This window comes from Piliocolobus tephrosceles, chromosome 5 (assembly GCF_002776525.5).
Source record: "Piliocolobus tephrosceles isolate RC106 chromosome 5, ASM277652v3, whole genome shotgun sequence".
Classification (NCBI taxonomy): Eukaryota; Metazoa; Chordata; class Mammalia; order Primates; family Cercopithecidae; genus Piliocolobus; species Piliocolobus tephrosceles.
Genome location: NC_045438.1, coordinates 150,227,545 through 150,244,928, shown reverse-complemented (window position 1 = coordinate 150,244,928; position 17,384 = coordinate 150,227,545). Strand labels below are relative to the sequence as shown.

The following is a 17,384-nucleotide window of genomic DNA, read 5'->3' as shown; positions in this document are numbered from 1 at the left end:
TCTCTGTAAGAAACCGTGAATGCATACACATATCCTTGCTATGTGAGATACTACCATTATCAACTATTATCAGAACCTTAATCCAGGTAGATAAATTCTTTGATGCCACTGTTTGGAGAAAAGTTAACTCTCACTGTCCAAGCTCTGACTACTTGTTATATGATCTCCAGGTCTCAAATTTATTAGAAAAACATAATATCCCTCACAACCTCAGTTCAGAAACCAGACACAGGTAGCAAGGATGTAATCTGTGTATCGAATTATTAATATGAGGACTGAAACAGGTTCTGGATAAACCTATCCAGGAAAGTGAAAGGATGTTAAGTTATTCAAGCAGCCAATAAAAAAAAATGCAATTCCCAAAAGTAAACGAGGAGTTTTAAAACCAAAATCCAAAAAGTAGTAATATACAAATGCCTTAGAGTTTTCCTATACTGACTCTAAAAAGTTAAATCTATTAATCGAAATCCAGTGTCAACAGCATTATCTCTTTTTGGAAACAAAATCTGATTAACAAAATAAGTACAACAGAAGGATAGGAAAGCAATAAATGATTAATGCTGTGTTCATTTAACAACTGAAAAATTGTTAAAGAGGAGAAAAGGGAAACTTCTGGTAGCATAGAAAATAGCTCTAGGCCAGACATGGTGGCTCATGCCTGTAATCTCAACACTTTGGGAGGCCAAAGTAAGAGGATCACTTGAGTTTAAGAGTTTGTGACCATCCTGGACAATATAGTGAGACCTTATCTCTAAGAAAATGTAAAATTTAGCTACACATGATGGCATACACCTATACAGTCCCAGTTACTTGGGTGGCTGAGGTGAGAGGATCACTTGAGCCCAGGAGGTCAAAAGTGCACTGAGCCATGATCGTACCACAACATTCCAGTCTAGGCAACAGAGTAAAACACCGTCTCAAAAAAAAGAAAAAAAGAAAAGAAAATAGCCTGAGCTTGATACCATCAGATTAAGGAGTAATCATCACAGAGTCACGTATGAAAAACTGGTGTAAGAGATTCTATATGACAAGAAAAAACAGATCCTCACAGTGTGGTTCAAGGACTTGGGTTTCCTGAGACCTTTTTCGGAGTCCATGAGGTAGAAATTATTTCCATAATAATAGCAACACTATTTATTTGCTCTTTTCACTGTGTTGACATTTGTACTAATTGCAAAAGCAAAGGAAAGCAAAGGTGGTTAAAACTGATTACCAATCATTGTACCAATGAAGGAATTAACATATATTAGTCATTGTATTCCTCACAACACACGAGCAGAAACAAAATAGGCAAATGGTTTCACTTAATAATGTCCTTGATAAAGCAAAAATTACTGTGTTAACTCTCAAGTACATGTCTTTCTAATATCTGTGATAAAATGGAAGATATACATAATATGGCTACAATTGAAGTTCAATGATTTTCTGAAGGAAAAGCATTTGCGTATCTGAGTTGTGAGCTAAACACGCTCCAAGCTCCTTTTTCATACTACACCATATTCTTTTTTCTTTTTTTTTTTTGAGACAGTCTTGCTCTGTCGCCCAGCCTGGAGTACAGCGGCACAATCTCGGCTCACTGCAACTTCTACCTCCCAGAGAATACTACTTTTTAAAAGAACAAATATGGCTAACTCAGGTACTTGATAAAGATTTTCAAAAATGAACAAGGTGAGCTTGTCACTTCAAGGAAAACTGACAGCATTTATCACCAATGATAAATGTTACGATTTCAAGTGGAAATTTAGAATTCTGGAAAATTCACATCTATTACTGCAAACTTAATAGTTTTCCAAGGCCTAAGTAATTTTTCTGATGAGATGGGGTTTATATTAATGAGCATGATTTAATGACAGTGTTCAATAAAACACGTCAACATTCGGAAGATATGATTCAGGGAACCAATATTTACAAGTGGTAAATGCATGTTACAAAACTATATATATAAGACCCAAGTTAATTAACATGGTTTCAGACCTACATCAAATATTACAACCTGCCTTTAGGAAACTACAACTTATGTAGAGTTTTCGTATTGTGTGGTATCAAAAAGAGAATACACACAATTATCTAAAAGGACTTTAAAAATATTCTTTTTATGTGAGGCTTGGTCTTCTTCATACACTTATTATTTTGAGACAGGTTTTCGTCCTGTCACCTAGGATGGAATGCAGTGGCATGAATATAGCTCACTGCAGCATTGACCTCCTGAGTTCGGGCTTCCATCTCAGCCTCCCAAGTGGCTGGGACTACAGGAGTGTGCCTCAGCGCCTGGCTAATTTCTTCATGAGACAGTCTCACTCTGTCACCCAGGATGGTCTTGAGCTCCTGAGCTCCAGTGATCCACCTGCCTCGGCCTCCCAAAGGGCAGGGATTACAGGCATAAGCTACTCCATCAGACCCTTCATAAATTTTAAGCAAAACAATACACTGCAAAAGACTGAATGTGGCTAGGCGCGGTAGCTCACGCCTCTAATCCCAGCACTTTGGGAGGCCAAGGCAGGTGGATCATCTGAGGTCAGGAGTTCAGCCTGACCAGCCTGGCCAACATGGCAAAACTCTATCTCTATTAAAAACACAAAAATTAGCCGGGTATGGTGGCACATGCCTATAATCCCAGCTACTGTAGAGACTGAAGCAGAAGAACTGCTTGAACCTGGGAGACAGAGGTTGCAGTGAGCAGAGACTGTGCCACTGTACTCTAGCCTGGGCAACAGAGTGAGAATCTGTCTCAAAACAACAATAAAAAAAGACTGAATGCAGAAGCAAATGGTAATTAAGCTGTTTTCTCTTAAGCCAAATATTAAACGGATGTACAAAAACATAAAATAATGCCACTCTTTAATTCTTTTGAAAAGTTATTTTTCATAAAAAATACTAATCATTTTAAAATAAAAATTTTCAGTTCTAATGTCAAATACAGTGAAGATCAAAATAACCCATATTTTAAAAAAAGCTCTTGGGGTCCTCACTAATTTTTTAAGAGTAATAGTATCCTGAAACCAATAAATTGGAAAACCACTGAGAAAAAAATAAATATAAAAATATCCGTCTTAACAACTTAGTAATTGCTTCTGAGGAAATAGTGATCACCTTGCCTCACACTAAATCCTTAAAAAGTACAAGTATAGCTACAGTAAAAGTTAGAAAACAAAAAGTATTTTGTCTTTCAATAAGCCAATTTAAAACACCAAAAATCACCATACACCTTGTGTTTGTAGTTGTATAACCAAAGTTAACACCTTAAGTGCTCTTTATCTGTCCTCGTGCAGCTGATGGTAATAAGGACCAAGGGCAGACCAAAACAAAGTCCCAGAGCTATTTTCTGGTTTTGATTCTTTAATGCCCTCTCCCATCTGAGATGGCATTCCCCTGAACTCCTAGGCCTACTAGCTCTCTTCACACTTCCCTTCCTCTCAAGATCGGGAAGAACAGAAAAACATTTGCTGACAGACCTAAATCACACTAAAAATACAAGGTCATATAACACTTCAACAAACATTTTAAGTCACCTATGTCATTTGTTACCATTAAATAATTAGGGCAAACCTACTAGCTTTTAGGAAGAGTGAGAAAACTATAAGGCCATTTTACTTCCCTCTCTGGCTCCTGGGCTCTGCAGCGGATTCTGGAAACCCAATACAGGCAACTTGTAAGAGCTTTTAAATGTCACTTTTAAATAATTCATTCCAGGATCTAGGAAAACATCCAGTTCTAATATACTCCCCATTTTGTCTTCACTTGATTACAGATTGCACCCCTTCCCTCCAGCCTTGCACCTCATCCTCAGTCCAACCTCTATTCATTCTTCCAGTATCTTCTAGATATCTAACCCTGACTACTAGTACTTTCTGTCCCTTCTGACATTAATTCACTATTCTTAACCTTATATCCCTTGTATCTGATTTTCTGAAGCAACATATCCCTATGGCATCTGTATTATTTCTATCAGGAAATTATTGCAGATACATCAACAGAAGTTATATTCTTTGAATGTAGATATTAATGAATACTGACAGCAATGCTGTTATTAATCAGTTTGTTTCATATTTAAAAAGAGGCTATGAATAACTGATTTCTTATGAAAAAAGTAAAAATTGATCCTCACTTTGCCAGAAGGCTTTGGATGCATTAAGAAATTCAAGATCCTCTTCACTAGTTCACTATTTACACCTGATCTCTCCAAATCAAGAACCTCACAGATGCTCTTTAACATGGCATTTCTAAACCTGAAACAGAAAATGGAAGAAACCAAGGTGTTAATATAGGAAAGCTTACAAATGTTCTCCAAAATATAAAGGGAAAGTCAACCAAATTAGCTGACTTACATACATTTTAAAAAGTGGCCAATGCTTCTCTGAATCTTTCTTTCTTTTGGAGACAGAGTTTCGCTCTTGTTGCCCAGGCTGGAGTGCAATGGCCCAATCTCAGCTCACCGCAGCCTCTGCCTCCCAGGTTCAAGCGATTCTCCTGCCTCAGCCTCCCAAGTAGCTGGGATTACAGGCATGTGCCACCACGGCCAGCTAATTTTGTGTTTTTAGTAGAGATGGGGTTTCTCCATGTTGGTCAGGCTGGTCGCAAACTCCCGACCTCAGGTGATACGCCCGCCTCAGCCTCCCAAAGTGCTAGGACTACAGGTGTGAGCCACTTTGCCTGGCCCAAATGTGATTTTTTTAACATTAAAAAATAAACTTCAAGCATATTGATTAAAATATAGTATTTATAAAAATAACTCACTTTTTCAACATTTCTTCCTTCTTTTTATACTGGACACTTCCTTTTTCAAACGGAAAGCCACTGAACTGACCCACATTCTTCTTTAATGAGGACACCTGAAAATGTTCCTTATGATTAATGCTATTTATTACCCAGTAATGTACACAAGAATAAATTCAAAGACAATTCAAAGCCAACATCTTTATTTTCATATCTATCTGTAACTTACAATACTGGCTCAACAGTCAACCAATTCAATATGGGTTCAACATTCAACATTTCTTGTTCAAAACTGAAAAATATATGTTACTAACATAATAACATTATAAAAATCCTACAAACTTAAGTCTCTGAAAATAACGATTTGAACAAATTTTCACCGGGGAATTTTTAACACAATCAAAAGTTATCTGACAGTACCAGGGGATGTGGAAAGTTACTACTTAAAAAGATATCCTTTTCATAAGCAATAAAGTTACTAGTAATTCTTCTTTTCCAAATCAAGGACTTTATTCTTTCAAAGTAAAGAATAGCGAGTACCACAAAAAGTTAATACCATTTACTAGTTATAAGACTCAGGTAAATTAGATTGCTTTAAGGATTAAATGAGATTAACAGACGTGAAAATAAATTATGTCATGTGTCAGACATTCTATTCTACTTCAGACATTCTAACACCCAACTTTACTTTGCCCGTGTACAACCTAAAGCAGTTTCCTCAATTATATAAAATACTAAGTTGTATGTACAGTATAATAATCCTTTAGCAAAAAACTATCATCCAATTTATCAGGTATTTGCTGAAAATGAGATACAATTATTTGATTGATATGATGAGATATCAAATCACTTATTCTGAATGTCCAGAAAATCCAAAAACATGAATTTCTTTCAATACATTTAAAGGTCACTAAAACCATCATAATTTGGATTTCATAATTTGAAATTTCAGTTTGGAATAAAAACTACTACAGGAGAAAGAGCCCTAGAGCTGGGCATACTGGCTCACACCTGTAATCTCAACACTTTGGGAGGCCAACGTGGGAGAATTGCTTGAGCTCCAGAGTTCAAGACCAGCCTGGGCAACATGGCAAAACCCCACCTCTACAAAAAGTAAAAAAATTAGCCAGACATGATAACATGATGTGGTGGCATGCACCTGTGGTCCCAGCTACTTCGGAGGCTTAAGTGAGAGAAACACTTGAGCCCAGGAGGTTGAAGTTGCAGTGAGTCATGTATTGCATACTGCACTCCAGCCTGGGTGACAGAGTGAGACCGTGTCTTTAAAAAAAAAAAAAAAAAGACAGAGCCCTGGATATTATAATCCAATTGCTAATATCCAGTTATATTTCCTGTGATAAATCATTTAATAAGTATATATCTCAGTCTGCTCAGTCATAAAGTGTGGAAATTGAACTAGTGAATCACTAACATTTATAAAAATTGATTCTATTGTGAAGTAATATACAAGTAGGTTTAAAGTGTAAAAAAGTCTTACAGTGCCTGGCCTGTTGTAAAGCAGTTTGTGTAGATTTCTAAGTTCATCAGTTTTCTTCTTACTTAGAAAAAAATGTATCCTCTCAATTTCACAAAGTTTCTGCCCCTTTCCTAGAAAAAAAAAAAAAAAAATCACAATTAAATATCCATGGCTTACAAATACATTTACAAAGTTAATTTAATGGGAATTATTTTCACAGCATAATTTACATGTAACTTTGCTCTTACAGAGCAAATTAAATAAAATTATAACAAAAGTATAAAACACTACCTTGCTGATACTAAGCTACAACCATCATCTTCACAAATTTAGTCACTTTCACCATAAAAATCAAAGAAAGCTAGAAGAAACTTACCTTGTGCAATTGTAAACGGCTCTCTCTGTAAGGAAGAGACTTGCATTGTCAACCTCTCTACTTTCTTCTTTTCCCTCTTGCCTTCCACGATGAGACTCTTTTCTGGAAATTAATTTAGTATTTCTTAATTAACAAAAAGCTTAAACATTGTATTAACTTTATTAGATAAATATGTAGAACAAAGTCCCAAAACCTAACACTTTATTCTTCCTCTGGGCATGGTTTTGGAAAGCAAGTAACATAAAAGATGACAACACTTGATTAGTTAATAGAGCACCACGAAAATTTTTTCAGAGTAACATTTTACTCACCTGGCAAACTCACAGGGACTCAGTTAAAAAAAAAAAAAATTAGAAAGCAAACTAATTTTTATCCAACTAAAATTATTGCCATTACAGTCCAGTCACTTCATTTGTGAAACAAATCTAGCTCTGTTTAATCTTTGGACATAATTCTATTTAATAATTGTGATTCAGTTTGCTGTACTTCAGAAATAATCAAATTTTGAACTGAGAGATTATGCACTTCAAAAGATATATAGAGAATACTAATAATTTAGTTAACTGACAAAAGAGACACAAATAAAGACCTCCAGGCAGAACAGCCTGAAGTACCTGGATAAGATAAAACTCTCCAAGTTTACATCTAATGCAATCAACTGGGAGGGCATTACTTTGTAGTTTATGAATAACATTCATAATGATGGCCATAAATCACTCTAAAAAAAGTTAAATTGTTTAGTCGAGAAAGGGAAAAAAAAAAACACACAAAAATCTATGGCTGGGTGCAGTGGCTCACGCCAATAATGCTAACACTTTGGGAAGCCAAGGCAGGAGGACAGCTTGAGCCCAAGAGTTTGAGACCAGCCTGGGCAACATATTGAGACCCTACCTCCATTAAAAAAAAAAAGAAAGGAAAAAAAAAAAGACCGGGCACGGTGGCTCACGCCTGTAATCCCAGCACTTTGGGAGGCCAAGGTGGGCGGATCATGAGGTAAGGAGATCAAGACCATTCTGGCTAACTCGGTCAGGAGATTGAGACCATCTTGGCTAACTCAGTAAACTCCCTTCTACGAAAAAATACAAAAAATTAGCCGGGCATGGTGGCAGGTGCCTGTAGTCCCAGCTACTCAGGAGGCTGAGGGGGTGAATGGCGTGAACCCAGGAGGTGGAGCTTGCAGTGAGCCGAGATCACGCCACTGCACTCCAGCCTGGGCGACACAGTGAGACTCTGTCTCAAAAAAAAAAAAAAAAAAACCTAGAAAACAGGCAGCATATACTTCAAAATTCAAAACATTACGCTCCATTTATCTAACATAAAATCATTTTTTGAATGAAATAAAGTCAGATAAAAGAATACTACATATTGCTCGAGGTTCTGCCATTTATTTAATGTCTGTGTTGTGCAGCTGCACTCAATACCAAGGGGATAAATGGATGATAAAGACTGCACATCTTTTGAAAGAGATGCTACTAAGGAAATGAGACATAAATATACACCAACATAAAAGATAATAAAACATCTTAAGAAAGATATAATACCAATAAATTGCTGTGCACTGAGGAGGAATTGATTATTTTGGGACTAGGGAAAAAGCAACAAAGGATGTGCGCTGGCTTTTAAAGACAGCTTAGATTTAGTAATATAAGGATTTGCACAGAAAGAATACTTCAGGACAAAGGGCTATCAACAGGTATATTTTGGCCATGTTGTACAGAATGAAGACAAAACACACTAAAACAACCCCGACTATCACTCAACTTCATCAACTTAGTGATTTAAACCATTTGCTTGTCTCTGATTACCAACTACAAGCTAATGACTTCCTAGTCAATCTCCAAGCCACAACTTTCATCTGAGATTCATATTAACTAATATTGTCTCTCAGTATCCGTGAGGGATTGGTTGCAAGACATCCCTCAGATGCCAAAATCCATGGATGCTCAAGTCCCTTATTTTTTTTTTAAAAAATGGTGTAGTATTTACATATAACCTATGAACATCTTCCCACATACTTTATATCATCTGTAGACTACTCATAATGACTAATATAATGTAACTGATACGTAGACAGTTGTTACACTCTACTGTTTAGGGAACAAAAAAATCTGAACATGTTCAGTACAGATGCAACCATCCATTTTTACCAATTTGTGGTTGATTGAATCCACAGATGAGGAACCCACAGATACGGAGAACCAACAGTATATGCCTGTCATTTGGACAGCTCCAATTCATGTCCTATAGGCACCTAAACTCAAAACATTCAAAAGAAAAATCATAATCATCTCCAAACTTGCTCACTTTGTGAATTTTTTTCAAAAAACATTAATACCATCCACCCACCTGCCAAAGACAGAAACTTAAAAGCGTCATCTTTTACTAGTCATTTCTCTCACTTCCCTTTTCCCCAAAATCACTGCCAATTTTGGTTAACCTGACCCCTTTTTTAGGACAGACTTCAGAGGATGTATGAGAAAGCCTGGGCGTCCAGGCAGAAGCCTGCTGCAGGGGTGGAACTCTCACAGAAAACTGCTACTCAGGGCCAGGCGTGGTGGCTCATTCCTGTAATCCAGGCCCTTTGGGAGGCAGAGACGGACAGGTCACTTGAGCTAAGGAGTTTGAGACCAGCCTGGGCAACATAGTAAAACCCTTCCTCTACAAAAAATACAGAAAGTACCCGGGCACAGTGGCACACGCCTGTGGTCCCTGCTACTGGGCAGGCTGAGGCGAGAGGATTGCTTGAGCCTGGAAGGCACAGTTTGCAGTGAGCTGAGATAGTGTCACTGCACTCCAGTCTGGGTGACAAGTGAGACCTTGTCTCCCAAAGAAAAACAGTAAGAAAACCTCTAGTAGGGCAGTGTGGAGAGGAAATGGGGGGGTGGACCCCTAGATTCACCACCAAGGCTCTATTGGCTAGTGGAGCTATGAGAAAGGGGCTGCCACCTCCAAACTCCGGAATGGTAGAGCCACAAGCAGCTTGCATCCTGAGCTGCCTAAGGCCTTGGGACCCCTCACCCCTGGTACCAGCGTGCCCTGGATGCCAGACATGGAGTAAAAGGAGATAATTTGGGAGCTTTAAGATTTAAAGACTGCTCTGCTAGGATTCAGACTTGTAGGCCAGGCATGGTGGCTCATGTCTATAGTCCCAACACTTTGGGAGGCTGAGACAGGCGGATCACCTGAGGTCGGGAGTTTGAGACCAGCTTGACCAACATGGAGAGACCTTGTCTCTATTAAAAATACAAAATCAGCCAGCCGTGGTGGCACATGCCTGTAATCCCAGCTACTAGGGAGGCTGAGGCAGTAGAATCGCTTGAACCCAGGACGCAGAGTTGCGGTGAGCCGAGATCAGGCCATTGCACTCCAGCCTGGGCAACTAGAGCAAAACTCTGGTTCAAAAACCAAACACACACAGAAAAGCAAAAACCAAACAAAAACCAAACCAGACTGTGTAGGGCCTACTGCACCTTTCTTTTGGCCTTTCCCCCTTTTGGAATGGAAATTTTACCCAACGCCTGTACCATCACTGTATCCTAGAAGTAAATAACTTGTTTTTGATCTCACAGGCTCATAGGTGGAAGAAACTCATCTTCAGATGAAACTTTGGACTTACAGACTTGGGACTTTTGAGTTAATGCTGAAACAAGACTTGACTTTGGGAGACTACTGCGAAGGCACAACTGAATCTTGAAATGTGGGAAAGACATGAGATTTGGGGGACCGGGGGTGCAATGGTATGCTTTGGATGTTTGCCCCCTCCAAATTTCAAGTTGAAAAGTGATTTGCAATGTTGGAGGTGAGGCCTGGTAAGGTGATTAAATCATGGGGGCAGATCCCTCATGAATGGCTTAGCATGGTAACCCTTGGTGATAAGTGAGTTCTCTCAAGATTTGTTTGTTTAAAAGAGCGTGGCACCTCCCCCCCCACCACTTGCTCCCATTCCCAAATGAGATGCTGGCTCCCCCTTTGTCTTCTGCCATGACTGGAAGTTTCCTGAGGCCTTCACCAGAAGCAGATGCTAGCACCATGCTTCTTGTACCGTCTGCAGAACCACGAACCAATTAAACCTATTATCCATAAATTACCCAGCCTCAAGTATTTCTTTATAGCAACACACACACACACACAAATTCTAATACAGAAAGTATTTCACTGTCTGGCTTCCATGATGCCTCAATTCTAAAGTTAAATATTCAGGGTTAAGTAGAATAAAAACTTTCACAATCCTACATGTCCCACAAACACCTCAAATTAGTAAAAAGAATAATATATCAGAGCTACAATAAAACTGTTAGCGGATGAACTTTCTACAAAATCATGTTTTAAAAAATAATGTGTCTAGAACAAAACATCAGCACCATGCTCCTACCAACTAAGCTAAACGGACCACCTAAAATAATGTGTCTAGAACAAAACATGGGATTATTTCCTACCTTACTGCGTTGGCCATTTACAGTATATTTACATGACTTCTCTAATTCTTCACATGAAAAAAATTCACCATTTCTTTGGCATCTCAACCCTGCCCCCACAAAAAGACCAAAATACAAACAAAAAATTGGAGAAAAAGTGCAGAGCCTCTTTGGCTAGTAGTGAGATAGTGCACCCAGTTTTGCTGTTGTATTAAAAATGATTTTAAAATAACATTATTAAGCAATAGTTTATATAAAAACTTATACTCAAAAAGCCATGCTTTACTTAAAAATGCCCTTCTTAGGGCACATACCACTTTAAACAAACAGAAGGCGTATCTTGTAATCTTAACCCAGATTGTGACCACAGGCTGGTTGAGGCTTAAAAAAAAATCCGGGTTTAGGAAGAGAGCTTCAACCTCTTCCCAAGTGTGGCTGAGTCGTAAACATATACGAAATAAATTCAGACTAGGCTAATACCAAAGAATGCTGAGAGACGCGACTTATACGAAATAAATACAGACTAGGCTAATATCAAAGAATGCTGAGACACGACTTGGATTTTTAAATGTTTGGAAACACGTCAAGAAGCGGGTACACCTGAAACAGACACTGCATGCATCCTGGATAAACTGACGAGGCACACTCCTCCATTCTGTGAAGTTTCCGTTTCACACCTCCAGTCAAATCAGGGTTCATAACGCCCTCCCTTAAAATAGACTCAGGTTCGAAACCGAGACAGTGCTGGGCTCACATTTAACTTTCTTTCAGAGTTCACTTTTTTCATTTTTAACTACTTTCTCAAGCAGCAACAGCTTTCACCGCTGTTTGCCAGGGAGGGAAACTTTTTGGCAAATGTAAAAATATTTTTAAGTATTCAAATACTTACAGGTCTCGCCTTAATAACTTCAGTCTTAACAGGCTGCACTAAGACCTTACAATAACTTCAAAAGGCAAAAGATGTGTAATGAAATGGACAAAATTAGAACATCCACTTAGCAACTTCAAAGGTGCACACACGGAGTTAAAAAAAATCAAATCCAAGACCTACAAACTTCCCGTCAAATGATGAAATGTTAACAACGAACATTCGGAGCGGGCGAGAAGTCGGCTGCACTCCAATACATCACTACTACGTTAACAAATACTTTAAAAACCGGAATATACAAAGTCAATTCTACGCCATCGCTCAGCACAAAAGCAGATAAATTGTGCACACGTTCTCGCTGAAAATTACTCCGACTTTACGCCTCTAAACACCAAAAGAGCAAGAAAACTTGTTTCCTGGGGGAAAAAAACAAAAAAACTTCGGTCTGAAAAATCCATCACTTGGGATGCGACTCCCCCCACCTTTTTCCTCCTCTTCCTCCTCGTCGTCGTCCTCGTCCTCTTCCTCCTCGCTCTCCTCTCTGGGACCAGGCATTTCGGGTTCTTTCTCGGATGCGGGCTGGGCGGGGGTTCCCTCTCCCTCCGCAGCTGGGGCCGAGGCGGACATGCTGTGAACCTTCGTACGGGGAGAGAGCCAGACGTCTCTGTCCCCCTACTCCCGCAGGCAGGACCCGGCGGCCACCGTGAAGGATGCGACCCTTCCCGCGGGACACCTGCCCAGAAAGTTGCCTCCTCCCGTAGCGCTCAGTCCTCAGGGGCGGCTTCCCTCCCGCTCCGCCGGCCGCCGTCCAGGGATTCCCGAGGCGGGAAACCGCGCCCGCTGCCCCCCCCGCGCGCGCGCGCGCGCCCGTCCGGCCTGCGCTGTTCCCGGCCCGGCCCGAGCTGCCGGCCCTCCACGTCCCCTCCCCCGCCCCAGGCCGCCGTCCAAATGGCCGCGTCCCTCCCCCGTCGGCCGCGGCAGGGGCGACCGGGCCTCTGGTGTCCCGACGCAGCCCTCACCGCGGATCCCGGCCGCCACGGGCCTGGCACGCGAGGGCACGAGGAGGTTCTGGGAGGCGGCGGCGGCCGACGCCGAGGAGAAGGCGCGCGGGCCGCTGTCTGGCGTGACGCTCGCTGCCGCGCGCTCGGCTCCCCAGAATCAACAAGATTTTCAAAATGGCGGTTCGGGAAGGAGAGCGGGAATGCGGCGACCAATCAGGGCCGCGAGCTGGGAGTTGGCGGGCGCTGGGCGGGGGAAGCGGGGTAGCCGGGCGCCTCCGCGGGAAGCCCGGGCGGGAGGGACCGCGAGGGGTCGCCTCGGCCGCGGGCGGAGGGATACGCTCTCGGGGCTCTTCCCAGCTGCGCCTGGCGTGCGGTCGGCACTCGGGCCCAGAGTGCTTGCGGGCTGTGTCCCGCGGGGCGGGAGGGAGCGGGAGGCGAGGCGGCCTGGCAGCGCGGAACGGAAGGACGCTAGGGGGCCTGCGTGTTTATTGTCTCCACGGTCGCTTCCCGGAAAAGATAAAGAGCAGTCCCGGGCCGCGGAGGGCGTCGGTAAAGAAGTTGAGAGATCCCTGAAGTCGCTATCTACAGTGTTTCTCCGAGGCGGAGGGGTATTAATCAGCCGTCTCATCAATGCCCCAGAAATCATGCTGGGTGACAGATAACTCCCAAATCTGCTGTATTTCTGAGGACCCCATCGCTTGTAAGGTCTGCCATAAGGAAAAAGATCCTATCTGCCACGTTAAAGGTGCACATAGCCAGCCACATAGATTTACACCCCTGGAAATATAAGGGGAAAGGGTCCCTCCCACCCCATTCCTTCCCCACTCCTCTCTCACACACTGTTCTATAGTAGAGGTTATTTGGCCGGTCCAGACCCTTCTCCCTGAGTTCTAGGCCATCTACGCAAATGCTTTTTACACATTCAACACTGCAGACACTCAAAGAAGTACCTTCCCTGCTCAATGCTGCCTTCTTTTGTATGTGATTTCCTTTATTTTCTCCCAACTCTTCAACCACTAGCTCACCCAAAGGATCCTTGTACTCAGTGGACTTAATGGAAATGTGATCAGTGAAATTTGCTAGGACTCCCGGTTGCAGGACAAAAATTTGACATTCTCTTTGAATCTTCCCTTTTCCCTTTGTTCCCCTTCCAAAACATACACAAATAGTGTCATTTCTACCCTCAAATTGTATACCATTTTTCACACTATTGATTCCACTCAAATCCTATCCAAACTCTACAGCTCCTCTGTCCTTGTTGCCTGCAATGTGGTTGGGAGTGGGGGGTTGTGTTTCAGCCCTATTTGTGTTACAGCTCTTTCAGTCCTACCATTTGGCAGGTCCTGAGTTCTGGTCCTGTGTCCAGGAAGAATGAGGCACGCAAACAACTAGAGGGTGAGCAAGGTGGACAGGAGCTTCACCAAGTGACAGAACAGCTCTCAGGAGACCTGAAGTGGGTTGCGCCTTTCTGCAGGGGGGTTGTCCCGAGTAGTGTCACGCCCTCAGTGGAGAGGAGACCCGTAGTGGACAGCTCCTTTCTGCAGGCAGGTCGTCCTGACAAGTTGAGGAGACCAAACTGGGTAGCTCCTTTCTGCAGCTGGTAGTCCTGACCTCTGGCTGAGTCAGGGTTTGTTTTTTTTCTTCTTTTTTTGAGATGGAGTCTTGCTCTGTTGCCCAGGCTGGAGTGCAGTGGCTGGATCTTAGCTCACTGCAAGCTCCGCCTCCCGGGTTTATGCCATTCTCCTGCCTCAGCCTCACGAGTAGCTGGGACTACAGGCGCCCGCCACCTCGCCCGGCTAGTTTTTTCGTATTTTTTAGTAAAGACGGGGTTTCACCGAGTTAGCCAGGATGGTCTCGATCTCCTGACCTCGTGATCCGCCCGTCTTAGCCTCCCAAAGTGCTGGGATTACAGGCTTGAGCCACCACACCCGGCGAGTCTGGGGTTTTTATGGACCCGGAAGGGAGGAGCGTGTGCTGATTGGTCCATGGGTGGGCCCAGAAAAGGCACCATAAGTTCTGGCTCTGGGCTGCATGCAGACTCTGCCTGGAACTGGCCACCAGGCCCCCCAAACTTCAGGCCGTCCCTGGCTTGAAGATGGGCAGGGACCTATCCCTTTCCTCCCAGGAACGTGTCTGCCTGCCACCATCAACATGTCACCCGTGGCGCCCAGGCTGTTTGTGCCGCGGGGTGCCTGCAGTCCCATGCCGAGCCACCCTCAGCCCCACCAGCCTCTTTCTTGCACCCGTCGGTGCCCGAAGTCCAGAGGGGGCCGAGGCGGCAGGGGGCTGGTGCGTCAGTGCTGCCCTGAACACATGCACACCCAGCTGGGTTGCAGCAGTGCCCATGCTTGGCCACAACTTTGCTGTGCCTTGGAGTGGGCCCTGGGAGTGGGTGGAGGGTAGAGACCTGGGATCAGGCACATTCTTTTTTTTTTTTTTTTTTTGAGACACAGTCTCACTCTGCCACCCAGGCTGGAATGCAGTGGCGTGATCTTGGCTCACTGCAACCGCAGGAGCAGGTACTTTTAAGCCTGCAGGGGCAGAGGCTTCCTGGGCCCCCAAGATCGCAGGGCTGCCTGGGTCCAGAGCTGTGGCTGGGCAACTGCAGCTGTGCCCAGGAACATGGGTCTCCTGCCTTGCCAACTTGATAGGGGACGGGGCTCTTGTGTGTTCCTGGGCCCTGCTGGCTCTGAGGAGTGTTCAGCTCTGGCTGCGCCTTCCACGCTGCAGTTGGCATCCCCTCAGTGGCTGCTCCAGATAGGCTGCCACTGCCATCAAGACAATGAGCAAGTGAATATATATTCTATGACGATTAGTGATAGCAGTAAAGCAAGTTAAAGAAGATAGGAAGTACCAGTAGGGTGGATGCGACTTTGTTTTATATATTCAACAATTAAGCAACGTTTTTTTAATAAGATGACATTTGAAAAGATCCTAAGAAAATGAGAGCTCTGAAGACTGACTCAGTTATTCCAAAGAATTCTCTAAAGTTTTGGATGTGGGGCACGAGAGCCAGCTAGAAGTCAATGATGACCATGGGGTTTTTGGTTCAACAACTGTAAGAACAAAAGTAGCTATTCGTTGAGAGGAGAAAGACCTCGGGGGTGGGGGTGGGCAGGATGGTTTTAGAGGGGAAAGTGGAGGAGGTGGGAATGAGTTGTTTTGTTTTAGACATGTTAGTTTTGAATGAGTTGTTTTGTTTTAGACATGTTAAATTCAAAATGCAGATTCAGGAGTGGCTGTTGTATTTGAGAGTCTGGCATTCAGCAGAAGAAATTCTAGCTCAAGAAATAAATGTAGCAGTTGTCAACATGTAGATGGTATTTAAAGCTGAAACTGAATGAAATCACTAATAGTGAACATAGGTAGGGATGAGATGTTCAAAATCGTACCTTGGAGCTCTCTGGTGTTCAGAGGTTCAAGAGTGAAAGGAGAACTAGCAAAGGAGAAGAGAAGAGTAACTGTAGCCAGTGAAGTGGGAAGAGAATTACATGAAAATTGTGTCCCGCAAGCCAAGTGACAAAGGGGTGTTTTTGAAGGAGAGTGATCCACTGAGTCACATGCTCATAAAAGGTCAGGTAAGATGAGAACTGATAACTGACCACTGGATATTCCAATGTTGTTTTATCAGTGACATGGACTATTCTGTGGGGTGGTGAGTTGAAAGGTGCCAGGGGTGGGAATACAAAGAGACAGGTAGGCAAGGAATGGATTCAGACACTCTTTCCAGGAATGTTGCTGTACAGGAGAACAAAGAAGGAGCAGTAGTTCAAAGGTAGTTTGGTTTTGAAGAAAGGAGACACATGTTTGTATGATCATGGGAATGAATTAGTGGAGAAGGGAACACTGGTGATCCAAGAGAAGGAGGAGACAGTAGCTGAAGCCAATCTATAGTAGGTAAGTCCGGTTGGGTTCTCTAAGCAGAAGCTGAAACAGAATTTGGGACACCAGGTGTTTATTAGAGGTGAAGAACTGTGAAGGGAAGGGGGAAGAAGTGAGATTTGGCAGAGGAAGAGGTCAAACTGCAAAGCTGGCTTGACAGAGCTTCAGACAGCTACGAGGGGAGCTCTGGAGGGAGTGCTGCTCTTCAGGGTATCCTGAGTGGCTGAGCTTTTATATCCCCATACTGCTCAGTCACTGCATGCAGGCAGCCCCAGGAAGGTGTGACCTCGACTGAAGTGATTCCACTTTAGTGGCTTTGGCAGATCCTGAAGGAGTTGACAGATGGAGGCTGCCTGCTAACTCTGGGGTCTGCAGCTGGGCAGCAGATTCTTCTTGAAGAGGCATCTGGGTGACACATCTCCATGTCTGCCACAGGAGATGAGAGGACATGGGATCTAGTGCACAAATAGAAGAGCTGTCCTTAAAAAGGACAACGGAAAGCTGTTCCATTGTAACAAGAGGAAAGACAGCGGACTTGAGTACCCATGCAGGGCAGGAGTTGGCAGATGTAAGTGGGAGTTTTTGAAGTTTTTATTCCTTTAAGTTTCTCAGTAAAATCCGGAGCAACATTATTGACAGTGAGTGAGTGTGA

At 43.0% G+C, this 17,384-nt stretch overlaps 1 protein-coding gene across 2 annotated transcripts in view; it reads right to left on the bottom strand.

The window, feature by feature from the left end:
• The window catches only part of DEK (DEK proto-oncogene), a 37,512-nt gene extending 24,210 nt beyond the window's left edge, over nt 1–13,302 (bottom strand). Inside the window, exons 1-6 of one of the 2 annotated variants that reach the window (XM_023209782.2) lie at nt 12,869–13,302; nt 12,332–12,485; nt 6,567–6,668; nt 6,212–6,321; nt 4,735–4,829; nt 4,106–4,226 (exon numbers count right to left, since the gene is read on the bottom strand). In XM_023209782.2, the coding sequence (XP_023065550.1) occupies nt 4,106–4,226; nt 4,735–4,829; nt 6,212–6,321; nt 6,567–6,668; nt 12,332–12,476 (573 nt within the window). In that variant the 5' untranslated portion in view covers nt 12,477–12,485; nt 12,869–13,302. Of the gene's footprint in view, nt 1–4,105; nt 4,227–4,734; nt 4,830–6,211; nt 6,322–6,566; nt 6,669–12,331; nt 12,835–12,868 lie in introns of those variants that run through there. The other variant, XM_023209783.3, reaches the window with a different exon arrangement.
• Nucleotides 13,303–17,384: the final 4,082 nt, after the last annotated feature.